Source organism: Nelumbo lutea, chromosome 4, assembly GCF_056320005.1.
Source record: "Nelumbo lutea isolate HS-2025 chromosome 4, American lotus-T2T, whole genome shotgun sequence".
In the NCBI taxonomy this organism is placed as follows: domain Eukaryota; kingdom Viridiplantae; phylum Streptophyta; class Magnoliopsida; order Proteales; family Nelumbonaceae; genus Nelumbo; species Nelumbo lutea.
The window spans coordinates 86,234,277-86,261,492 of NC_142687.1; the positions used below are offsets into that span (position 1 = coordinate 86,234,277).

The 27,216-nt window shown below is 35.6% G+C and overlaps 1 protein-coding gene and 1 pseudogene across 2 annotated transcripts in view; one reads left to right on the forward strand and one right to left on the reverse strand.

Moving 5' to 3' along the window:
• Positions 1–18,163: 18,163 nt before the first annotated feature.
• Positions 18,164–23,552, forward strand: LOC148861513 (translocase of chloroplast 159, chloroplastic pseudogene; annotated as a pseudogene). Its single transcript, XR_016112671.1, has one exon. The product of XR_016112671.1 is annotated as a translocase of chloroplast 159, chloroplastic pseudogene (transcript).
• Positions 23,553–24,378: 826 nt separating this feature from the next.
• Positions 24,379–27,216, reverse strand: part of LOC148861514 (ATP-dependent caseinolytic (Clp) protease/crotonase family protein) — a 36,697-nt gene continuing 33,859 nt past the window's right edge. The window contains exons 5-10 of the mRNA XM_088983374.1: positions 26,677–26,773; positions 26,507–26,580; positions 25,132–25,185; positions 24,950–25,033; positions 24,736–24,866; positions 24,379–24,621 (exon numbers count right to left, since the gene is read on the reverse strand). Coding sequence (XP_088839500.1) covers positions 24,771–24,866; positions 24,950–25,033; positions 25,132–25,185; positions 26,507–26,580; positions 26,677–26,773 — 405 coding nt within the window. The 3' untranslated portion in view covers positions 24,379–24,621; positions 24,736–24,770. The remainder of the gene's footprint in view (positions 24,622–24,735; positions 24,867–24,949; positions 25,034–25,131; positions 25,186–26,506; positions 26,581–26,676; positions 26,774–27,216) is intronic.

Genomic DNA, 27,216 nt, shown 5'->3' on the forward strand with positions numbered 1-27,216 from the left:
GATCCAAGGTGGATTCTATTATATGGTGGTGCTTGCGTTCAACAACACCGTTTTGTTGATGTGTGTGTGGATAGGAAACTCGGTGAGAGATACTACACTCATTAAGATGCTTAGGCAGCCGCCTAAACTCTCTCCCCCCCCCCCTCAGTCACTTTGAAAAAAAATTGATTTTGCGTTCAAAAAGATTTTCAGCATGGCGTTGAAAATGAAGAAATGTAGTAAAACACATCCTTTTTGCAAGTAAAGGATAAAGCCATGTGAAATGGGAAAAATGATCAATAAAAATGACATAGTACTAGTACCCATTATTAGAAAGATAAGGGGAAGGTCCCCATACATCAGAAATAACTAATTCAATAGGAGAAGAAGATTTAAAAGTAGAAGGGGAATATGGTAGCTGATGACTTTTCGCACGCTAGCAAGAGCAACAAAGTGACCGATGTGCATCATTATTGGCATTAACACCTACTAAAGTAAGAACTTGCTGAACTACTTGTAAAGCTGGATGCCCTAGCCAAGCATGCCATTGAGAAGAATTAACGCAAGCACTATTGAAAGCAAAAGGAGACGACTTGTGAGTACCCGAGGTTGGAAGCACTTCCTTCCCCGTGATTGAATCCTTGACAACAAAATGAGAAGAATGGAATTCAAAGAATAAGTTATTGTCTCTAGTGAATTGAGAAACAGATAAACGACTTTTGGAAAGAGAAGGAACATGAATCAAATTATTAAGACGGAAAGAACGATTGTTGTGTGTGATATTAGAGTGCCCAACATGACTAATAACCAAACCTGAACCATTGTCCACTTGTACTTGACCTGTACCACTATAATCCATCAAAGATTGCAGATTGTTGATGTCCTGTGTCATATGATTCATAGCTCCCAAATCAAGATATCGTTTTGGATAAAAAACTTGTGAACTAGAATTGGTGTTGGCATGATAAGCTTGCATGGGATTATTCATTTGTTCACCATGATAAGAGATATCAAAGCGCTTCTAGCATGTGAGAACCATGTGTCCAGGACGATTGCAAAGTTGACAAACCAGTCCATTATTATTGTTACTATTGTTGGAACTACCTTGAAACATGTTTTGTCTGCGACCTCGACCACCAAAGCCGTGACCATCGTGCCCCCCTCTATTGTTATAATGGTTGGATCCTCGTCCACCATTGCTGTTATTGGAGCGTCAACCATTGTAATTATTAGAGGGGATTGGTTACCAACTTGAGCCATATTAGCATCCAGAGAAACAAGATTTGTAGTAACAAACTGAAAGGTATGTTGCTTAAGCCAAATCTCATGGCTTAAGAGAAGTCCATAAAGGTCTTCAACGGTAAGGATATCATTATCCGTCTATGTAGTAAGAGAAGTGACAAATGACTCATATTTTGGCTAGACTAGCAAGAATATAAAGAACCATGTTTGCATCTGAGATATGTTCAAAAACTGCAACAAAACAATCAACATAATCTTTAGCTTTTTGAATATATTCATGAATAGAACTTGCACCCTTTTTCATTGTTTGAAGTTGCAGACGTTGGAGACTTCGTGCTCGAGAGGGTGATTCATATATGCGGGCTAGAGCACGCCAGACCGCTACAGCAATGGGTAGCCCAACAACTTGGGGTATCACACTTTTGAAGAGGGATGAGATCATCCAACTCAACATGAATTGATCAAAATGCCTCCAGGTTATAGCTAGCGGGTTGTCAATCTTCCTTGTAGAATCATTAGGATCAAGAATCTTGGTTGAGTGACACACCATCGTTCCATCAATAAGGCATAACAAATCATGAGTGTTGAATATACGAAAAAACTAGGCTCACCAGATACTGTAATTGCTGGCAGATATCTTGATGGGCAGGTAGTGGGTTACATTGGGCATATCAACTATCGAAGAGGTGAGGAAGGCTGGTAGACCATTGTTAAAGGCATCTAGGGTCTTTGTTTCTGTTGAGAGAGATGGAGACATTGCTTGACCACTAGAAGCCATTTCAAACTTTGGTATCATGAAACTAGAATGCAAAAATATGAAAGAAAGGGTTCAACACACAATGCTGGTGTGATACCCAAGTCAAGTATTTATATATGTATGTTGATATGGATTACAATAGAGATAAGGGATAAGTAAGTTATAAGAGATAAGAGATAAAGGATGAGATACAAGAATTCTAGATAGACTAGAATACACGGGACCGAGTCTATCACAAATCTGGGTTATGGCAGGGATAAACATTGTCTCACTTACATTGACACTGCACTTTACCAAGATATCTTGAGTTTGGGCACTGCGGGCTGCTAGGTCGGAGCATGTTTTGACTAAGGTATCGTAGTCTATTGTCGCTGCTTTCTTTACATTAGAGAACTCAATGCTTAGTCCTCCAACCACCGGTAGCCCGAGCGTCATATACTCATTCTATCATTCTTCTTTTACAACCGAAGAGTTGGAGCTCCCACTACTGTTGGTGCTTAGTTGGAATCAGAAACATCTTGATTCCACCACCTTTGATGCCTTTGATCCTTTGGTATCTAATACTTAGATTTGAGATTTGGATCGAATGTAACCGCTAGAGGAGCATGGAGCCCAAGTCTTTTAGCATGAAGTCTGCGTACTAGATCTGAGATTTTCTCGTTAATCTCTACTAGAACAATTGAAGATGAACCCTCATATCTTCAGATTTTCTTCTAAGACTGTTAGGGCCATTCTTTCTACTTATAAGAGCTCCAACCACAACCTCATTCAGAGGAAAGGTGCCTTTTTTGGCTTCATTTTATAGAAGGGATGAGGTTGCACCAACGACAATGCCTTGGTTGACAGTCCACTATGTATGGAAAGAGGTGAGGAGAGAGAGATTGGAAAGGGTATTTTTGAATAAAAAATATTGGTTGTGTGATGTCATATGTGACTGAGTGTGACGAAAAGTTAATTGTAGTGGGAGGTTTTAGTCAATTGTCAAAAAACTTAGGGATATTCTAAGACAATAGTTAAATAATAAGGGTAGAGTTAATCAATTAACTAAAAAGTAGGGATAGTTTAAGAAATTTACCCCTTTTTTTTGACTTTTTGATTTTTCATCAAACATCGCTTCATAGCTTTCCATGCATAGCCTTTGCCAAAGCCCTCCCAAACGGGCATATATGTTGTATCGTATAAGCAATCCTCTCTATGCCAATAATCTCTTTTTTTTTTATAATAACAAAATATATTAAAGCAACTAAAGAAAGAAACAAAAATTCGGATCCAGCCATGGCCCATGGGGGAATACTATTCCAACAACAAAAGAAAAGGGGTAGTTTTCGCCACTTGGGTTGTTATATGCTTTGGCGAAATTAATTCCCTAGGTAGTATAAACTGAATATATATACATATCCAAAATCATTAATAAGGTTCAAGATTTTGTCAAGATAATGCCGCAATTTTCAATCAAAAAATTCTAAAGATTCTGTTATGGCATCCATAAAGGGCTTTTGCATCCGAGTAAATGGTGAGGCTGGACCACCCATGTTGCTTGGCAAAACAAGGCTTTGAAGAACCACAATACATTCAACTTCCATGGGGCTGAAAAGTCCTTTATGGGGATCTTAATTGACCATACCCGAGAGGGAAAAAAGGCATTATAATTTGTCTATCTCAAGCCAAATTATAAAAAAGGAACCGTTTTACTTAATCTTGCCTATGGAAAGAAAAAACATGAGAAAGGAAAAACCACTCTTGGTGTTCAATAAAGTTGTGTTTGGTTTGAAAGAAAATGTTTAAAGGAAAAGCCCTATCTTTTCTTTCAAACCAAACAAAGCCTAAGAGATGAAAAGTGAAACTTATTCATTGATTTAAGAGATCATTCATGACTGTTCTAAGACTAGTGGACTAGAGGACTGTTTTTCTTTTTTCTTGTTTGATAAGTAAAATTGGAGCACTTTATCACCAACTTAGGGGGAATTCTATAGCATGAATGTTTTTGTTTGGGTAAATTACAAATTAGTACCCTATACTTTGGGGTTAGTCTCATTTTAGTACCCGAATTTCAAAATGTGCCATAACAATACCTGAATTCTTGAAAACTATCAATTGTTTTTTGGTATTTGGTGCCACACACCACTAATAACCCTCATTTTCTCCAAATCAATGGTTGTGGGAATCGATTCCATGTCAATGTTGGAGTGAGCTAGCTAACATACCAATGAGCCCCCCTTGGTGGGTTCAAAAACTATCAATTTAGTACTTATCATTAGTCTGATAATTAACTAATGCACATGATGTCACAAGAGACTTATAACATTTCAAAATTCCAAACTTACCCCTTAGGCCCCGTTTGCTTTTCGGTAAGTTATTTACCTGGGTAAATGCAATTACTTTGGTAAGTTTTTCCTATGAAACACTTACCCAGGTAAGTGCATTTACCCATGTTCTTTTATTTCTTAGGTAAACAAGGTAATGATCATTTTAGTCATAAAAATCCATTATTAAAAGGGGCATTTTTGTCTCATTCAAGTGTTAGCAACTTTCCTCCTAGGTGGAAAAGTTATTTACCCACCTAGAAGATGGGTATCACTTACCTGGAAAAGTGATACCTAGGAAAATAAACTTTCCATGGTCCCCACATTTATCTGAAAAATGAACATGGGATTCTTAGTCAATGGGAACCAAAATCCCATTGACCAACTTTCCCCCTTCTCAAAATCCAAAAAAAGAACGCCCCTTAGAAGAAGACACTATTCATTATCTTCTTCCTTGAGACTAAACCGGAGTAGTGGTGAATAGAGTCCCAAATCCACCACCGTTTTCAACCATATGTTTCCCCATGGATTTTAATAGTTTTTCAGCTCTTGTAATTTTCAAATAAATAAACTTGTTAAAAAAACAAAATTTATTCATTAATCACGAGGGTCAATTACAAGGCTTTGTTGTTGCTAAGTTGACCCAGATCATTCTACTATAATGAGATAGCATAAACAATGGCAAAACTGCAATCCTTGCTTACTGTATATCACTATTTTTTCACCATTTATGCTATATCTGAACTGAAACTTGATTGGTACAGAGGTTGAGTACACTCAACCTTGTTTCACATTGTGGCTCATCCTAGCAATATGGAAAACAATCTAGGGCCTGATTGAGCCAATGTAATCTTGGCTACCGATATAAAACTCATTGCCTTTTTTTTTCAGCTTTTAGCCTTTATTGTTGCTTATGGGGCATGAGCTTCATTAACAATAGAATATACAAGAAAAAGAGAAAGGCAAAATTGTTGTTGTTCTCCAATGACTACCTCCAATGATGATCTTCTCTGAATATGAGATTGTAAAGAGATGAACAACAACAACAATAACAAGAGGGACTTTGTATGGGAGAGAAAGAAGAGAGTTAGGATAAAGTGAATTCAACATGGTTGGTTGATAATGGAAATTAGGTGACACTTGAAGTGCATTGTTGTTCTTTTACATGCCACTTAATGTCAGTTAAAGATTTTGGACTAAACTGACAGTTTTTAGGAGTTTAGGTACTGTTGTGACATGTTTTGAAATTCAGGTACTAAAGTGAGACTAGCCCTAAATAGGGATGCAAATGGATCGGATTGGATTTGAATTAGGGTATATTCGAATCTGATCCGACATTGTTCATGTCAGATCTGATCAGATCTAATAGGACTCGATATAAATTTGAATCCTATCGGATATTTGGATCTTTAGATCTAATTTGATTTGACTTGTTTTCTTTAAAAATTAATAAATTATTAAACGAAAAAATACCAATTTAAATGAAGAAAAAACAAAAAATACAAGTATTTTTTAATTATTTTCATCATACATATACATGTTTTTTATAAAAAATAAACAATATAACAAATGTATAAAATACAATTTAAATAATATATTTATAAATAAATAAATAACACACATATATATGTATTATATATTTATATTTATAAATATATAACACATAAGATCGAATTTTCTCGAACTTGATAGGGGTGATTAGAATCTGATTCAAAAATCCGACCAAGGGTGATTTGAATTTGACCAAATAGGGTGGGATATCGGATTAGATTGGGTCATGATCCAATCCATTTGCATTCCTAGCCCCAAAGTACATGGCACTAATCTGTAATTTACCCTTGTATGTTTTCATTTGTTTTTGGAATTGTCACATCAACATAAAAACATGTTCTTGAAATCTTCTTTTGTTTCTGAATGGAAAAACAAGTTGGTTTTATTTCAAAAAATAATACTTGTTTTTGAAACCAACAAAATATTGGTTTTAAAACAAAAACACATTTTTTAGTATATAAATTATATGATTTATGGAACATGATGTTCAATGATCAGATGAAAACATGTTTTTGAAACCAGATTCAAGAACACATTTTTAATTCGTTTTATTTTAGAAAACAAAAAATACACACACAACTAAGAACATATTTTTTGTGTTTTTGTTTTAAAAAACTAGGAATGACCCCCGTACTAAGTATGGGACCATTAATTTGAATTATTTTAAAATTTTAAATTATTTATATCAGGCATTTAGGATAGTCATTTTATTTGATCTAAGAGATTTACCATGTTTTATCTAGAGAATGACCCCATACTTTGTAATTGACAATATATTTTGACCTACTTTGTTTGAAAATCACTATTAGTTTATTAATAGGATTTAAGAGATTAAATGAAATCTTATTTGTAAGTCGTAAACCACTTTAGTTGGGTACTTACTATTTATTTGATAGATTTATTTTTAAAAGCTAAGTTAGGTTACATTTCCAAAAACAATTAAGTATAGTTTGCAATTAATAAACCATTTCATCTAAAATAATGAAACTCACACCATTGTATTAATTGTTTAGGCATTTTTATGAATTTCATTTATTTTTATTTTTATCCATTTAATATTTTGAATATTTTTAAATTAAATTATTTGTTTAATCGTTACTTTTGAAGTGGTTGTGTTTGAATAAAATTAAGTTACTACCATAACATTTGAAGTGACCACTTTTTAGGGATTAAGATGCTACATGTGTGAATTTTAAAAGAGTGGAGTTATCACTTTTTTGTTAATGGATATATATATATATAATTGGGGTTAGGGTGGGGCAAGGAATTCACTCCCCCATCTTTTTCCATATCCTTGATTGGGTATCACCATCAATTGTTGTCCCTACTAAGGTAATCTCCATCCCCAACCCGATGTTGAGTACCCAATAGGACGGAGAACATTGCCATCCCTATTCATATTCAAATCTTATTAATTGGTTAATTGTCAAAAAACTATAATTTGAAACCTAATAACTAAAATTAATAAAAGCCCAACCCGAAGTCTAAAACCTTGAGCTTGGGCTTAGATTAATTTAATTATGGCTATAACTTAACTTTATATATTTTTATATTTAAGTATTTTAAATATGTAAGTACATTTACAAAAAATTAAAACATTTAATTATTAGAAATAATTCATTATTATTATTAAATATATTAATATAATTAATCAAAATTACTAAATTACTAAATCATAGCATTAATAAAATAAAGATTAATTATTTTAAACAACATAGCATTCCTTCCTTATAATAGTTATCAATTTCCATTATTTCATTTTTTGTTAACAAATTTGATGCATCGCAAGGGTCCTTGCTAGTAAAACATAAATTAACAAATTTCTTAATCAATGTTTAAATTTCTTATTTTTATTAGTGTTCATTAAGTTTGATTTTTAAGTGAAATTGAAATGCTTTTATTTAGAGTTTTAAGGAAACCAAATAGATAAAATGGTAGTGAGAAAGGATACACATGCTACGCTACATGTCTTATGATATATGGGCATATCTGGATCTGACCCGACCTGAAGATCCGGTCAGATCTCACATATGGTGATTCAATTTTGAATCCATTAAGGAAATTCAGATATTTGAATCGAATCCAATCTTTAATAGGTTGGTTAAACGATAAAACATAAAACAACAAATTTCTTAATTAGTGTTTAAATTTCTTAATTAGTATTTATTAAGTTTGTTTTAAGTGAAATTGAAACATTTTTAATTAACATTTGAAGGAAACCAAATTCCTTTACTTTTATTAACTATTATAAGATAAATCTATTTTTTCTTTTTTTCTAAGTTTTATTAATATTATTATAATATTTTAAAAACAAGATTGAAATCGGAAATGTAATTAGAATCACCTCATCCTAACGCCTATTTGGTTCAGTTGGGAATCAGAATTGGATTTTGATGGTTGTTGTTTGGTTCATTTGGAGTTGTTATTTTATTATCATTTCAATACTTTGTTATTATATTAATAATTTTATATAAATTTTAATCATATTATATCATTACTTAATGATTATTATATTATTAATAATATTATTACTTTACATTGTATAAACAAAATATTTATATATTATTATATTTAAAAATTCATATCTTTGTTTCGTGTTATTAACTTATTAATGTTTTATTATAATACTATTAATTTATTATTATTTTACTAATATTTTGTTAATAGTTTATTAATATTTTATTAATACTTTTGTCATGAGTTTCTTTAAAACTCTTGAATGGGAATTCCATTCTCTAGGGGGGCCTAAAATACCCAAATGTCCCCCCCCCCTCTCTCTCTCTCTCTCTCTCTAATAACATATTGCATTATTGCTCTCTTGAATGATAATTCCATTCCCTAGGGGGCCTAATAAACTATCCAACGTTTCTATATCTCTCATTAACTCTCATTAACACACTCTTAATTCTCTCTCTTTCTATCTCTCTCTTTAATAATATAATATATTGATGATAGTGTAAAGCTTTATTGATTACAATGAATACTTTTTTATATTATTAAAACAAAAGAAAATAAGAAAAATGCAAAAAATGGAGATAAATAGCTTATCTCAAAAGAGAAACATGTTGACATGGACTGTCCAATTATATATATATATATATATATATATATATATATATATATATATATATATATATATATATATTAGCAGGGACCCGTGTAATGTATAGGATTTGTCAAGGAAAAGCAAATGAATGGAATTTGATAGTTATATTAATAATTTTAGTAATCTTTATTTTAGTAATTTAATTCATTATAAAAGCAATTTAATAATTTAGATTAATTATATTAATAATTTAAAATAATAATAATATATATGTATACATAATTATTGGATTTTGATTATTGTTGTTTGGTTCATTTTATTAGTACTTTTTATTGTTTTTTTATTAGTCTTTAATAATTAATATCTTAGTATTTGTACTTAATATTATTTAATTGTTAATATTAATATTTTTTATTTTATGATTTATTTATTACTTGGTTAGTATAACTAAAATTACTTTTTCCTATCACAAAATATATTGTATTAATATTTTATTTATACATTATTATTATTATATTTAATAATTAATATCGTTGTTTGCTATTATTACTTTAGTAAATTTTATTATATCACTATTATTTTATTATTAATTTAATAATATTTTATTACTTTATTAATATTAGGGTTTTGTATCATGAGTTCTTTAGTCATTAAGGGGGGCCTAAAATTCCCAAACCTCCTTACATCACTCCTTTGATTTCTCTCTTTAATAATATAAATGTTTTCTCTCTCTCTCTCTCTTAAATGTCTTTTTTAAATGTAATAATAACATGTATTAAAATAAGAGGCCTTGGAAAACTCAAAGGTTTCTTTCTAATAGTGTACAGTTTTAATAATATAATCAAAATATGCAATGATTGTTTTTTTAAAATTTTAAAACAAAAGAAAATACGAAAAATGCAGAAAATGAAGAAATAGATAAATAGCTTCTCTCAAAGGAGAGACATACTGACATGGACCATCCAATTTTATTATATATACATACATACACACACACACACACACACACACACACACACACACACACACACACATATATATATATATATATATATATATATATATATATATATATATATATATATATATATATATATATGTCAAAGCAAGAAGCCTCAACATGGTAATAATGTCGAAGTACCTCTATATTAACTTTTGTGGCATCATTGTATCTCTTTATTTGCTTTTGTGGCTTTGGACAAGTCACTGAAGACTCAAAGGAATTATGTCAAAACTGCTAAGATAAATATTTGTGGAGATGCCTGGTATATAAAAAATGAGATGTTTCCGAATCCCAAATCCCCTTCCCGAAAAATTTACTATATCCAAACTATATATCTCATGAGTTACTTTTGTGCTTATTAATTTTGTGAAAATTATGACCAAGGAAATCTTGCGAATGCCATGAACCATTGAAAGCTTCAAGTATGTTAGATATGGGTTTTGTCTGGCTGCATAAGAAATGAAAGAAACATTTATTCCTGAAAATTGCTATTTTATGGTGTTTGGTTGCACATAAGATTAGTGACATAGAAAATGAAAACTTTTCAAAATTGGGTAGAAAATTTTATTTTCCACATGGGTTGGCACTCCCAATACGTATATTTTGTAACATTCATGTATTTATAAATCATGCATGTCTGCTCTTCAATTAAAGTGAAGCACAAAAAAGAAGGGTTATCATTCATTTTTTTTATTGAAAATCATTTCCAAGAAAATCCTTCATCTTAGTGCAACAAAACACAACCTCGTTGTAAGAATGATTAAATGAAAAAACTATGAAATGAACTTGTGTTGTAAATTTTGGGTAATCAAGGGGATGTTCTACAAAATGAATTGTTTTTCTTATTGCCGGTTCCAAAAATAAATCAAAACCATCTAGTTTGAAAGCATATATATATATATTTTTAAAAATTCTAAGGATTTAGGTTCCAATAAAGAACCCGTCTCCATTAGGAATTGGGGATGGAGGCTCATATTTATCCCTGGCGGGGGTCAGGGACAAGGACAAGGATTTGTTTCAAAGTCGGGGTCGAGGACAGGGAGTATGGTCTCCACCCCTTTGCCATAGTTTTATAATTAACATTGGTGAGCTTGTCCCTATCCCAAGCCTAGACAAATATTATTATGCTTATGGTGTGGACAGGGCTGGGCTACTCAACCTATAAAGTTGTTAATACACTATCAAAACTTGGCTTGAGGTCTTTTATGTTTTTGGTTCATTATACTACACAATGGGGGTAGCTCAATCCCCATAGCTCCTTTGGATTCAATATTAATAATTTCTATTTAAAATTAGTTAAAAACCCAAAAATAATGCATGCATGGGTTGTGCTTAGATTTGATTCAGTCTAATTACAAATTTCACATTGCTCTTAGGGGTGCAACTTAAGGGGTTGGGTCAGGTTGAGGATTAACCAAAGCCTAACCTAAAGTCTTAAACCTTGAGCTTGGGCTTAGATTAATTTAATTATGACTAAAAAAGTTTAATTTAATTATAACATTTAATTTCTTAATGAAGTAAAATAAATAAAATAGAATACTAATGGATAATGTGAAAAAATAATTATTTATTAAGTAATTAGTAGTGCCTTATTATTTTTGTTAAAAATTACTAATACAATTAATATAACTATCAATTTCCATTGTTACACTTTTCCTTGATAAATCACATGCATCTCACGAGTCCCCACTAGTTGTTCAATTAAAATAAGACTTCATATCTATGCTATATGAAGGGATATTTGTCTAATTCCCGTACAAATAATAAAAGCTAAGTATGTATTTGGCATAACTTCCATTTATTAAATAAACATTTGTACTTGATTTGTCTTCAAAACCTAGAAAAGTACTTGATAAACTGTTTGTGGACAACTAGGCACCACTAGGCGCCACATCAGCGGAATAGTGAATAAACGCTCAACCGTTGGGGGAAGCGTTAAAATAACGGTTGGTGCACACAAAAATCAAACCCACCTTTGTGAATATCAATGAGTATGGGTGTATGATGGGAAAAAAGATAATTTGGGTGATGACATGGCGACATTTGGATAAATGCCTATCATGAAATGCCCACAAGACAAAGCACACTCTAAATCATATATTTACTAGCATCACATTCTATAAGAGATTTCATTTTTACTCTTATATCTTTACTTTTACATGTGCATGCATGCACTTATACTAGTATATGGCTATGGGTAGGGGTGAGCAAAAAAAAATCGAACTGAAAAATCGGTTAACCAAACCGATCGATTCAGTTTTGGTTCGGAGTTTTAAAAGAAACAACTGAAGGTACCGGTTCAGTTTCGGTTAACCAATATAAAAAATCAGCAGTTAACCGAACCAGCCAGTATACACATATTTCTATATATTTTATATATATTTATGTATATTATATGTATTATCAATTAATAAATACACATTATTTATACATATATATTTATAATATATGATATATTATTTATTATTTAAAACATAATATTTTATATATATTTATAAAATTTTATTATGTATTTATTTATATTTATAATATATTGTAAAAATTAAAAAATAGAAAAATTGACGAACTGAACTAATGGTTAACCGAACTAGTCAACTGGTTAACCGATTGGCTTCGGTTTGGTTTTGGTTATCGTTTTTCCAAAAACCGATAGTACTAGTTTGGTTACAACAAAAGGCCCACGATTTGGTTAACCGAATCAAGAGCACCCCTAGTTATTGGGGTATTTATCATTATGTATGATTTTGTCTCTTAAAGGCTCTGTATGGAAAAAGTATAAATATAAATATGTACAATACAAATACATACAAATTACAAGGTTTTGAACTCTACATATTTGTATTTGTACTCCTTCCAAATTGAGTTTAAGCAACTTTTAGTCATTAAACTTACATTCTTTTTGTAATTACATGTAGATCAACATTGCGGGAATTGCGATGAGGATCATAATGATGCAAAGGTGATCACCATAGTACCTGTGATGAGTGTTGTGCTTGTTAACGAATTTGCCGAGTAAACACAATTGCAAACCTTTGTAACGACTAAGAATCGTTCCAAAGTGATAAACACGATCATTTACACCGGCGATGTCCTAAACATATCGCTCATAGCCATTTGAAACTTCAGCATATAATTCGTCTCATACTCAGTTGCGATGACCTGTGACAACTCGTCTCATCACAATGGGCCATGTCGCTAAGACATGTCATCATCCCAAGAGCTTCATACCTAACATGTGACCACGAGTAGGTGTAAAAGGGCTATAGCTAGATATGTACCATGTAAGAGTTCTAAGGGGAAGGGAATCCCCATCCCAAAGATCCTCACTGGACACATAGTGAAACCTCGATAAGGCTTACCGCTAGGTACCCAAAGAGTTGTGATCCACTTTCCTAATGAGAAAAGTCCTTATTTGTACATTTCTCGTTATAGCCTCGATGGTCCTTCTATAAAAGGGAGAGACTCGAAGGTCTCGACATGATATCAGTCTCAAGAGCATTGAGAGAGTCTTTGCCTTTTAACCTTCTTGCCTTCCTGCTCCCCTCCTTTGCTATACCTTATCTCTCTCTTCAGTAAGACTCCCCTCATACGTATAAGACTTTCCGATCATCCTCTATCTTTCAGGGAGACCACTCTTTGCCACATTACAACCATACTTATTACTTTTTGTTAGTTTGGGATTTACTTTTGATTTCAAAAAGCAAAGCCATAAATATTTGTAAACACCCTTTGAATGGGTGACATGTTTGAGATTGAGTGGTTAACTACCTAAATCCAAGTAGTAGTATTCAATGCAATAAGGGATTTCAGTACTTAAGGCTGCATTTGATTGCGGTGGAAAAATCCTGTGTAAAAGTCAATCGATGGAAAAGTCAATCTGTCGGTTTAAAATTTCAATAGATCGGTGGGGGATTTTTTATATGAGAATCGATGTATCATTTACATTGATTTATGATGAAAAAGTTAGTCGAAAAAGTGGTTTACATTAATTTTTGGTGTAAACTTTACATTGGAAACAAATAACCGAAAAAGTGAACCAGGTGTGGAGTTTTACACCAATCTGCTTTTACACAGGAAACAAACACGTGTAAATGCGAATCGATGATGTAATTTTACATCGATTCACATTTACATTGCAATCAAACACAACCTAAGTCTACAATCCCAACATTGAAGATTTAAGCAGAGGATTGAACACTATGCTTAATCTCTTATGTCTATATAAATGTTACTGTTGATTGTAGGAGTACAACAAGGCAAAGAGAAAATGAATGGCAAATTACATTTGATTTCAATAAATGTATGGGTGTTTGCCAATGTGCATGGATTTATTTTTTCAGAAAAAATAATTTCCACCATTTTTTTTGTCTTGGAAAACAAAATTAAACCCTAATGATAAACCAATTTTCACAATCTTCTCAAATCACAATTATTTCATAAACTATTAAAAAGTCTATTGGGATTTTGTAAGTTCTAATAGAATTTCGTTGGTTACCACAGCTCATGGTTGTTCTTCAAAATATTTTCTCAATAATTTACTTGGTAATTAGGTAATTTTGAGGAATAAAATGAAAGAACTCGTCAAATCATTACCTCATTCAAACAGGTTGAAGAGTGGTTGAAAATGATTGAGGGAAAAATAGACCTATAATACTATCCATTTAGTATCACTACCACCATCATCATCATAACCATCTAAACCTTGTACAAACTAATGAGGGGTTGGCCCTCCAATCATATGTGCCATGTGGTTAGCCTGAAATGATTAATAACACCTCCATGCCATGTGAGACCGGGGCTCATTTGGCTGGACCAGCTCCTGCCGCCCTCCATAGACCAAACTTCGATCAACAAGAGACTAGTAGGTCACCTGACGGTAGATCGGAGCATGCCACCTTGAAGAGAACCAACTAATGACCCTAGCGACCGACCCGAACAACTGATAACCTACACGACTGACCGACCTCTAGGGTACCAACCTATGTGGCATGTCCTACCTTATCTGCCCAACTTATTTGGTGGCTCCAAAGTATATGCCAACACATTGCCCACCTGGCGACGATGAACCCGATCCCACCCACTTCGGAGGGAATTAGATGAGGATCATCGCAACGCCAGGGAGACATGCTCTGCAAATAACGAGCCAATAAGGCTTATTGTCTCTGAATGCTTTGGACACACCACTTTGGACCTCGATGCCTATATAAAGGCACCTTCACAAGGTATGTGCGAATTCCATGCAAAGAAGCTCTCTCTCTCTATGTGCTTTCTTTTTCGCTTTTGCTATCAGCTTGGCTATCTTAGGCATCGAAGTGCCTAGCCCCGATCATACCCCCGGGTACTCTGATTCTCCTTTGTCTTGCAGAACCAGTCCGCCGATCTCAGTGCCCTTACATCCAAACTATTTTCTAGTAGGGAGCCAGAGCGGGATCGAGCTCTAATACAAACCATATGGGGTCGGCTACATGAATTCTGTTTCGCCATTCTATTTTGTTCATGCCATATCCATCATTAAATTAAGCACTTAAAATCTTAAATAATTTCTCATTACCTTCATCCAAATCCTTCTCAATCTGCCCGTACTCATTCTAGCCCCCTCAACTTGTAACGGATCACATATTTGACAAATAAAACTAAACCAAATATTGCTGATGCTTAATTCTCTAGGTAGGATCTTCATTGATTTATGTAATAATCTTTTGGGATTTAAGGTTATATATTTTGAAAATTTTGTCCAATCAGATGCTTGGGCCAAGTTTGGGTTTTGAAAAATAAGTACATAATGAAAAGTGCTTAAAACAAATAATAAACACTTATGAGTATTTGGTGAAAAAACTCTTATTTTAAACAGGGGTAGTATAGATACTTTTAAAGTGATGCGGAGGGCCATAAATACTTATTGGTCTGATCCCATCCCAAATAATTACTTATTCCAATAAGAACTTATTTTTAAGTACTGCCAAACTTAATACTAATCCTTAATATTTTTTTTCGTTATTCCAAAACTGTAGGAAAGTTTGTTAATAAGATTTAATTACTTTTATTTAATATCTAGTCTATATTATTTTATGACATTTAAAATTTTAGATATATTACATATTATAATGTTGACTATTGGTTGCATACTTGCACCCGGGCGGCTTTTATCAAAGTTTGAATGGGCCAGACCCGAACCTGCCTGAAATAATGTAAAACCGAGCCTAACCCCGGCCCATGAATATGACAGCTAGTATGTTTAAACTATTTACGTTATTAGTAGATCTTATTGCTTTGCCACCTCATCAGCTGCCACGTTAATCAGACTGTTATTGGCAGCATTAGTATTTTAAAGGTAGAGAAGAGGGTTTTATTGTAATTTGACCAATCGGTTTGAAAATTCAGATAAGGTTAGCTGTTTTGAGATAAATAGATATGAGGAACTTGTTTTTTTAACCATGCGTTTGGGATGAGGAGTGAGAGGAGATAAAAACTCTTTCTCCCAACAACAGATAAAAACAAAACAAATGCAACCACACAAACCCTGCAAGAAGTAAGAGCCAACCCTGACACTATCCAAAATAATCAACACTACAAAAGATCTCCCAATCTTGACAGGTGTAAAGAAAAAAGGAAAATATGATTCAAAAAGCCAGACCGCCATTTATGGTTGGGCCTCATCAACTCATCAAGATATTTCCTCTTCACAACATGTGAGTACAAAATGCAAAGAAAAAGATTTTTGGTCTCTTTATCATAGTCCCTACCCAGCAGGAGCCTAAAATCATCATCATCATCATAATTTAAGTCCTTGATCCCAATTATATGGGGTGGGCTAATTCATATATTCATTGTTAAATTATTTCTTATTATGTTTACCTAATTTTTTTATTTTTAATTTTAGTGTGTAACAAATTACTTCTTCTAACGGGTACTGTATGGATGGTTGTTTTATACACTAGCCTATCCAAACTATAAAAACTGTCATTCAACCAACCATCCAGGTCTGATTCATATCCAACAATAAAGACGAATATCCTTTCAAATAGAAGAAAAATAGCTGTTTTGTTAATCCTTGATTTCTTTTCTCATGCACCAGTACCGTCTTTTTGAGGAATGTCCCTCCCCACAGAAGAAAAATAGTTTAACAAGTCAAGAATAAACACAAAAAGCTCATGAAAGAAAGAAGACATACCTAAAGACATCAGTTTCTTTTTTTAGGCAAGTAAAGTATTTAATTGTTGTCCTTCAAACCTCTAGCACCATGAACAACACTTACCAAGCAATACAAAACCAATGCTCTGTTTTCTTAGTAGGTGCTTGGCATCGGTGTTGGGAACATTACACTGTTTTCTGAGAAAAATGGTACTAGACATATGGAGTTGTAAACACTGTTTTCTCATTTTTGTTTGGAATTGGTGTTGTTACATAGACATTTTTTGAAAAAACAGTTATAGTTTTGTTTGGTACTAGTGCTAACATCAATGTTTTCAACATTGATCTATATTATCCAACATCCAAGATAATGCCATATTGATGTCACGTCATTATATGGTTGACAGCAACACAGTTTTCTTAGAAAACATTGAATTAAGTATTGCTCCAGACCACACTTTCTCGAATTCTAAAGTGTGGCATAAAACAACATTTAAAAAAATGAAATCAAATAATATAATATTGCTTGAAACACCATTTTCTTTAATGTGACACCTGCATAGCACCGCTTTCTCAAAAAACGACATTAATACTAAACATCGCCAAGCATACACCCAACATGAATCCTTTGCATCAATGCATCTTTATCATTCTAACCACTGATCCATTATACATATTGATGGGTGCCTATGACATAATTTATATAAGTATGTAATGGGTAAATCAGCCCATTATTACATGATAATAATGGGATCCTTTTAAGCTTCAACCATGGGATTCCAAGCCTGTGATTGAGAGATGATGGCCTGTAATCTTTTTCATTTTTTCCCTTTCAGTTTTGACCTTTTCCTCTTAACCCATTTGGGGTGATTGGCAAAATACTTCACTTACAAGGAAAGAAAACAAGAGAAAACAAACAAGCCTCCCTACAGAGAGAGAGAGTGCGTGTGAGTTTGACACCTAAAGATGCTTACTTAACACTTAAACAGAAAATCCTAATAGGGACGTATTTATCTCACATCACATGAAAACCAAACAAAAAAGATAACCCTACAAAATACAAATTATTACAAAATATCTAAAAAGGGAAAAAATCTACAAGGGTTTATTTATTTGTCAATAAAATAAAATGAAAAATTTAAGAAAAGAAATGCGAAAAAGAAAGAGGGAATGAGCCAATGAGCTAAGAAAACAGATATAAATCTCGCACCTTCAATCTTATTTTGTGTGGCTTTCTCCGTGCCAAACCCATATAAAAAATCCTATCTTTTCGATCGAAACTACAGACGGTAATTGGGATATGGAAGGAGGGGAGGAAGGAAAAGAAAATTGAAAAACGAAAAGAAAACCCTAATCCTAGTCTATCATTTCCAGCACTTCGGCATCTGTATATTTGTTGGTAGAAACAAAAGGTTACGTCCATGGATTCAAAGGCTTCTGTCCCGCTTTACGCAACAGAGGAGGCCCCATTACCAGCGGAGACATCCCAGCAACACCACCACCCACCAGTTAAGGTCTCTCTATCCCGCTCACCAGGTATCCGAGCTCCTCCTTTTTATTTTGATATAGAAAATGATGAAGATAATGTTGGTGATAAGAAAAGCAATGGTAGTAGCGTTAGCAGTCGCAGTACCGAAGGTAGTTATGAGTCCGAGGGCTTCGTGAGCGGTGAGGACGAGTTCGAAACCGCTTCAGAGAGGCCATTTACTGCAGACCCAGATGAAGAAGCTATAGAAGTGGCTGTGGAGGGGGAAGGCGCTGGCATCTCTTTCGTTAGGGGTGGCCAAGTGGAAGAGGTGACTGTCCCTTTTGTCCAATCTGCTTTGGGTTCTTCGAGTTTCTCGCCTCCGAAGACTGTGATGCCAATTGCGAAGCCATCGAGGGAGGACGATGACGTCGAGGATGAGGGGTTGGTGAGCGAGGTGGAGGACGATGGAGTTTCGGGCTTTACTAGAGTTCCTTCTAGCGAGGAATTACAGGGGTCTGGTGGCATGGTAGAAACTCCAACTCCAAAAGTAAAGGTTTTAGGGGATGAGGGAGGAGAAGAAGATGAATCTTCTTTGGGGAGGGATTCTGCCCCTTCTGAAGGATTGACTTCGGGTTTTGTCCAATCGGGACTGGGCAGGGATGGGGTTCCTGAACCACTTGGAGTTGCTGGCAATGATTCTGAGACTATTGAAGAAGGCAACGGCACTGAAAACCCTAAACCTGAAGCTGGGGTTTTGGATTCTGCAGAGAAAGAACCTACGGGAGAAGCAATTTCAGTTTCGGATGAATTGGGTGAGGATCAGGTTCCCATCAGTACAAATTCTTGTGTTGAGGATTCAGCCGCAAGTGAACAAGATAACTTGCCAGAAAGTGCGAAGTTGAACGAGGATGCAAACCCAGCAGGCCAAGGAAGCCCTGTACCTGAAAAGCAGGAGTTAGAAGGGACCGAATTGAAAGATATTTTGGAGGAAAATAAAAATGATGCTTTGGGTGGCAGTTACACTGTTGAAGTGCATTCTTCAATTGAAGGCGAATTTTCTGTTGATTCTAAGCAGAACTCTAAGGTAATTGCAAAAAACTCGAGTTTGGATGGTGAAGCTGATCAATCAGCCCCTGTCATCGAAGAATCTGTAGATTCAAATTTCATTAAGGCAGATAATACGAATTCTGTCACTGGTGGAGATTTGGTTGTTGAAACCAGACAACCCGTTTTGCTAGGTTCAGAATCTGGTGTTGTTGGAGACAAAGAGGAAAATGATGCTTCTGAAGCTAAAATTGTAGAGCAACCGGCGGGTCCAGAATCTGGTGTTGTTGGAGATAAAGAGGAAAATGAGGCTTCTGAAACTGAAGTGGTGGAGCGACTGTTGGACTCAGAATCTTGTGTTGATGGACACACAGAAGAATACAAGGCTTCTGAAACTGAAGGGGTGGAGCGACTGCTGGGTTCAGAATCTGGTGTTGTTGGAGATAATGGAGACTACAAGGCTTCTAAAACCGACAAAGTGGAACAACCAGCAGAGAAAAGTGTCAGATTGGGTACTGGATCTGATCAATCCAGTCATGTTGTTGATGAACCTATTCTTTCCAAGTTGATTGAGGCAGATACTAGTGTTGCAAAGATAGAGGAAGTCAATGCTGTTGAACATGAAGCAGCAACCAACCCTGTCCATGAGGCCAAGGAACTAGGATCACTTGAACCAATAACCAACAAGGCTAGAGTGGTGGAAGTTGATGTTTTGGACACCGGATCTACTTCTGTTGATACTATAATGGCTGTATCTGCAGATGTCCACGAAGGGGAAAGGGATGGTGCTGGTGCCGGTGCTGATGAAAGTATTTGTCTAGATGAAGATGAAAACACTGGGATATCTGAACTTGAAAGTGAGCAACAGACTGCTGCTTCAGGAGCTGATGCAGATGAATCCACCCTGGACTCAGCTATTAATGGAGTTGAATCAGAATCCAGTGGCAATACAGATGGCAGAGATAAGATTCAGAGTGTAGATTCTACTATTAATTCCACGGGGCCTGTTGCGGAGGAGTCCAAGCATTTAGAAAATGGCGATGCCTCCATAGCTGCTCAAGGTTATGAATTGGAAGATGGGATCTCTAGCAAATTAAACAAACCTCAATCCATGGTACCGGTTTCCATCCTAGACCCAGAAATAAAGCAAGAAGCTGAAGTTCAAGACCTAGAAGGAGGAGATGACGATGAAGGACCAGTTTCAGATGAAGAAGCTGAAGGTGTGATGTTTGGAAGCTCTGAAGCTGCCAAACGGATCATGGAGTTGGTGCAAGGAACAGGCACTGGTTCTCACTTTAGTTCTGAAAGCTTCCTTGATCATTCTCAGAGAATTGATGGACAGATTGCTACGGACTCAGATGAAGTGGTGGAAACTGATGAGGAGTCTGATGGGAAAGAATTATTTGATTCTGCTGCCTTGGCTGCTCTTCTGAAAGCAGCAACTAATGCAGGGTCAGATGGTGGCAGTATTACAATTACCTCATCAGACGGTTCCAGGCTTTTCTCTGTTGAGCGTCCTGCTGGTTTGGGATCCTCAATAAGGTCTCTGAAGCCTGATTCCCGACCAAATCGTCCCAGCATTTTTACTCCTTCAGGCCTCACAGCTGAGGGGGAATCGGAGGACAATTTGAGTGAAGAAGAAAAGAAGAAGCTGGAGCAGTTGCAACTCATTAGAGTGAAATTCTTGAGGCTTGTCCAGAGGCTAGGCCATTCTCCTGAAGACTCCATTGTGTCACAGGTTCTATACCGGATGGTTCTAGCTGCAGGAAGGCGAACTGGTCAAGTATTTAATCTGGAAGCTGCCAAGACGACAGCAATGCAGATGGAAGCAGAGGGCAAAGATGATCTGATCTTCTCTTTGAACATCCTAGTACTTGGAAAAACTGGAGTAGGCAAGAGTGCAACCATCAACTCAATTTTTGGTGAAAAGATGTCTGTTATTGATGCATTTGAACCTGCCACAACTACAGTGAAGGAGATTGTCAGATCAGTAGATGGAGTTAAGATCCGGATCATTGACACTCCTGGTCTCAGACCTTCTGTGATGGAACAATCTTTTAACAGGAAAGTCCTATCATCTATAAAGAAGTTCACCAAGAAATGCCCCCCAGATATTGTCCTTTATGTAGACCGGCTAGACACCCAGACCAGAGATCTTAATGATCTGCCATTATTAAGATCAATTACTAGTTCTCTTGGCTCATCAATATGGCGCAGTGCCATTGTCACTTTGACCCATGCTGCTTCAGCACCCCCAGATGGGCCATCTGGATCCCCCTTGAGCTATGAGGTTTTTGTTGCTCAACGTTCCCACGTTGTACAGCAGTGCATTGGGCAAGCAGTAGGTGATCTTCGTCTAATGAATCCAAGTTTGATGAATCCGGTGTCTCTTGTTGAAAACCATCCTGCATGCAGAAAGAACAGAGAAGGTCAACGAGTTCTTCCCAATGGTCAAAGTTGGAGGCCCCAGTTATTGCTCTTATGCTACTCTATGAAGATCTTATCTGAAGTGAGTTCCTTGTCGAAGCCTCAGGATCCATTTGACCAGAGGAAGCTTTTTGGCTTCCGCATCCGCTCACCGCCTCTACCCTATTTGTTGTCTTCACTGTTGCAGTCCCGTGCCCACCCAAAGCTATCTGCTGATCAGGGTGGTGAGAATGGTGATTCTGATGTTGACTTGGGGGATTTGTCTGATTCTGACCAAGAAGAAGAAGAGGATGAATATGACCAGCTCCCACCGTTCAAACCACTGAGGAAAGCTCAGGTTGCTAATCTCAGCAAGGAGCAGAGGAAGGCATATTTTGACGAGTATGATTATCGGGTAAAGCTCCTACAGAAGAAACAATGGAAAGAAGAGGTTAAAAGAATGAAGGAGATGAAGAAAGGCAAGGCTAGTGATGATGATTATGGCTATATGGGTGAAGATGTGGATCAGGAAAATGGAAGTCCCTCAGCTGTGCCAGTTCCATTGCCTGACATGGTCCTGCCACCTTCATTTGATGGAGATAACCCAGCTTACAGGTATCGGTTCTTGGAACCAACATCACAGCTTCTAGCAAGGCCAGTTCTAGACACACATGGGTGGGACCATGATTCTGGGTATGATGGTGTAAGCCTTGAACAGAATCTTGCAATCGCTGGTCAGTTTCCAGCAGGGGTTGCTGTTCAAATCACCAAGGATAAGAAGGAATTCAACATCCATTTGGATTCTTCAGTTTCAGCCAAACATGGGGAGAACGGGTCAACTCTAGCAGGCTTTGACATCCAGACCATTGGAAAACAGCTTGCATACATCCTCAGGGGTGAGACAAAATTTAAAAATATGAAGAAGAACAAGACTACAGCTGGGATATCTGTTACTTTATTAGGTGAAAATGTGGCCACTGGACTCAAAATTGAGGATCAGATTGCAATTGGAAAACGCCTGGTTTTGGTTGGGAGCACTGGGGCAGTTCGATCTCAAGGTGATGTGGCATATGGTGCCAATTTAGAGGCCCGCTTGAGGGAGAAGGATTTTCCAATCGGTCAAGACCAGTCCACTTTGGGGCTTTCTCTGATGAAATGGAGGGGGGACCTGGCACTGGGGGCTAATCTGCAGTCTCAGTTCTCTGTTGGAAGGAACTCAAAGATGGCTGTTCGTGTAGGATTGAACAACAAGCTAAGTGGGCAGATAACAGTTAGGACAAGCACTTCAGAGCAGCTTCAGATTGCACTCATGGGTATTCTTCCAATTGCCACTGCAATCTTCAGGACCATCTGGCCTGCTAATGAGACGTACTCGGCATACTAGATCTTATTTCCTTCTTTTATAGTCACTGGTCTACTTCAGGAGGTTATCTTAAGATAGATTAAAAACAAAGTATGGTTTAGTCATTTATGTCTTTCTTTATTTCCCTGTAGTAATGCTTCATTATATTTGTTAGAACTCCTGTTATTTAAATTTGATCTTATTAAGCATGATGGATTGTAGCGAAAATGAGGTGGAACCATGAGGGCATTGAATAACAATATTCGACATTTGATGAGCTTATCCATTGCAATTGGTTTAGAGATTCCTGACAAAATTTTCCATGGTTTGTTTTGGTTGAAACCAACCTTGATGATATTTTGATCTTTGTGTTGGTTTGACTATTCTTTGGTTTTCTTATTCTTTGCACAAGTTTTCTATTGACATCGTTGTGTTGGGTTTGACTCGTGTTCCTGAAGAATGGATGGAGTACATTGAAATTCTTAAACGCATTCTGGTGATGTCCTTATTTGTCTGACTTCATTCGTATATTTCTTCCATCTGGAGTGCAAATCGATTTTTGGTTTAGATTGGCCCAATTTCTTCTTCACTTTTTTGCTTTAAAAAAATGTTCACTTATTAAAAAAATGTTCACTTCATTCGTATAATCGTGGTTTACAATAAAAATGGTGCCACATAGAGGTTTATTTCTACTTGTTAAATCCAAGGTTCAAAAACTCGTTACGTATCGACCACTTCTCAATACACCCCTACAGAGGTTGTATCGGGTCAGGGCCTGATTCAGAGGGTCGGGACTTAAAAAAAAAAAGGACTGATGCTGGCCGATACGCTATAGGAAAATGAAATGATTTCCTTTCAAATTAATGGATCATTGAACTTCATCACTATCGAAGTGCAAGCTCTGAATGATTGTTTTCTCCTTGTCAGCGATACAGAACTAATTAAAAAAAGAAAGGCAAAAGGCACAGATAGAAAATCGTTTAGGTGGCGGCCTGGTTGCTTATTCATGTTTGAGTTGAATAAAGTGATTTGATCCCACTCTTGATAAAAAGGTCTTAGCGAACAAGTCCCACTATTGATTTCGGTCCGCAGCAGAGCAATTGAGATTTGAGCAGGGTCAACTTTTTTTTTCTCGGTAACAAGGTTCTCTTAATTCCACATGCAGTTGTATTGATTTTTTTTTTTTTTTTTTAAATTTCATATTCCCTTGGTTAAACTACTTTTAAGTGAAAAATTATTACAATGAATGATCAATAGCGATGGAGAAGACTTGGTTAACTTTGAACCATGGCCATCAAATATGAATCATTGCTATTACTAGTAAAACTTTCATGCCAAATCCACCTCACCTGCAATACAAGCAATAAGAAAGCTTCGTTTAGAACCTGAACCTGATCACCGTTTTAATGTTTTAACTACGAAAATTAACAGCTACAATCAGGAAAAAGGGGAAAACTACTTACAGTGGTAAAGCGATTAGCATTCACTAAGCGAAGATTTACATGCCGTCAACAACCTTAATTCCAGCTCTCTTGTCCCATTCCTCTGGTGCGGCAACATCAGCCATTATTTTCTCTTGACCACGCCAAAGAATCTGAGTGACAAGAACCAACAGCCATGAGAGGAGGTTAAAGGTGTTAACAAGCCACCTTACAAAAAGGAGGGGAAGGAGCTTACCTTGTCAATGACACCAAACTCTTTAGCCCTTGTGGAATCCATATAAAATGGTCTCTTCATTGCATTTGTTACAGTATCAATGGACTGAAGGAGGAAGTTAAGGTATGAGTGTCTTCATGTTTATCTTTTTGTAATTTGTAAATAGAATTAAAGAAACTTATATAAAAAAATGTTGCACTTACATTTCCGGTATGCTTTGCCAAGAGTTTAGTGAGTGTGTCCCTATTTGTTATGACCTACAAATGTTTAAAGCAATATGATCATCTTCTGAAACAGAAGTACAGGAAAGAACAAAATTAAAGGCCATTACCCAATGTTGGTCCTAGCCATCAGGGGTTTTGGGAGGGGTGGACTGGATACAGACCTAACCTTTGGCATCTTTTTTCACAAAGTGACCACTTTCTGACTTGAATCCATGTTCCTATGCTTCCCAAGAGTTTACCATAACACCAAGCAATGTATCCAAAAATTTGAAACCAGGGTTTGGATTCCTTATTAAAAAAATGACCAGGAAGTCAAGCTGACAAGGGGAGAGGTCAAACTGGTTAATCATTCTGGACCAACCTGATAATGTCAATGACTTAATTCACACATGTAATATATGCATGCATATAAATACATATGTGCATTAGATACACCATCTTCATCATCATCCAAGCCTTATCCCAACTATATGGGTTCGGCTAGTAGATACACCTTGCCATTGCTTATATAATATATGAGAATCCCTTGCTGAAGTTAACCCAAGTCTCTTAACAATCATCTCACCTATCAAAATCCATGCTACTTCCCTTCAGATATGGCTTATTCAGGTTTTCATACTAAAGTGTATTAGTTTTTGGAGCATATTATTTTTATGCTAAAGCCATGCAATGCATATTATTATTTCAGATGCATTACTTATATATTTACATGGATGATACAACTTTTTTGTCTAATAAAGGAAGCCATGCATGCAAAAGCATGTTCCCTATTGCAAATTAACAAACTTAGGTTGTGTTTGGTACCATTGCCACTTCTACTTACAACATGTTGTGTTGGTCGATACAAATTTTTGAGAAATTGTCTTGTCACATCACATTAGATAACTACTTCCACTAAAAACATATAGTCATTGGATTAAGTGTTGGCATTTATAGTAGAAACACCAAATATGACGTTTCCCAGAGAAGCAGCAGTGGTACCCCCAATGTTGTATTTATCACTCAAATCATCTGTTGGTAGAAAAAAATATATTCTCATAAACTTGTTTTGACCAACCTAAAATGTTGCAAGTGGAAATCGTACCAAAAACAACCTTAGTCTTTACCTGAGCTCATGTACAGCATGTTAACATGCACCATGTACCCTGAGGATGTGCATCTTCTCAAAGGCACATACACCTCACTATTGCTCTAAATTTACTGACCAATAATTAATAGCTTGCACTCTTAGTTATAACTTTTAACTAGGAAAAAGATAGAAATACATGTTTTCAAATAACAGATAGAAGATGCAGACTTCCAAGAGAGTCAATGCAATAAAAGGCAAGGATGTCAGAAGACGTTCATCACAAACCTCTTTTGCACGAATAACAACATCACTTGCTGGCATTAATCCAGATGATGGGACACGAGGTTGCTGAATCATGGCTGAGACAGGTTTAAGCAAAGATTGACACATGTTTAGAGATTTTAGAACCAAGAAATTATGAATGAAATGAAATGTTTATGATACCTCAAACAAACCTTTGGCATGTGGCATCATAAAACGTCTACCCTTCTTTCCTGCTGCAAGTAGGAGACAAGCCTGACCAATGGCAGCCCCAACAGCAACTGTTTGTATCTGCATTTACAACATCAACTGTTCAGAACTTCCATTTGGCCATTAAACTATTTTAGAATTATAAACTATTTTAGGGAATGGAATCCTCCAGAGATCAATCTCAATGGTTTATGACTTGGTATACATGGTAGAAAACTATTTTGTATTTATAAACTAAGCCTTATGCAAGTTGACATGTATATATATAGTCACCTCAACATGCACAACTGCACATACTGATATTTATTCCTAAAAATTGCTTAAAACTTGAAACCTAGATAAAGAAGTTGAAAAGAGGAACATGTTTTTACTTCTAAAAACTGGAAGAAATAAATACAGATCTAGGATAAAATAAATACCTTTTATTCAATTACTTACAAGAAGACACTATCAACAGATTGCAGTGGGAGAACTTACTAATCTATGGCTGAAACTTCAAGGCTCTACACCAAGACAGATCAAGA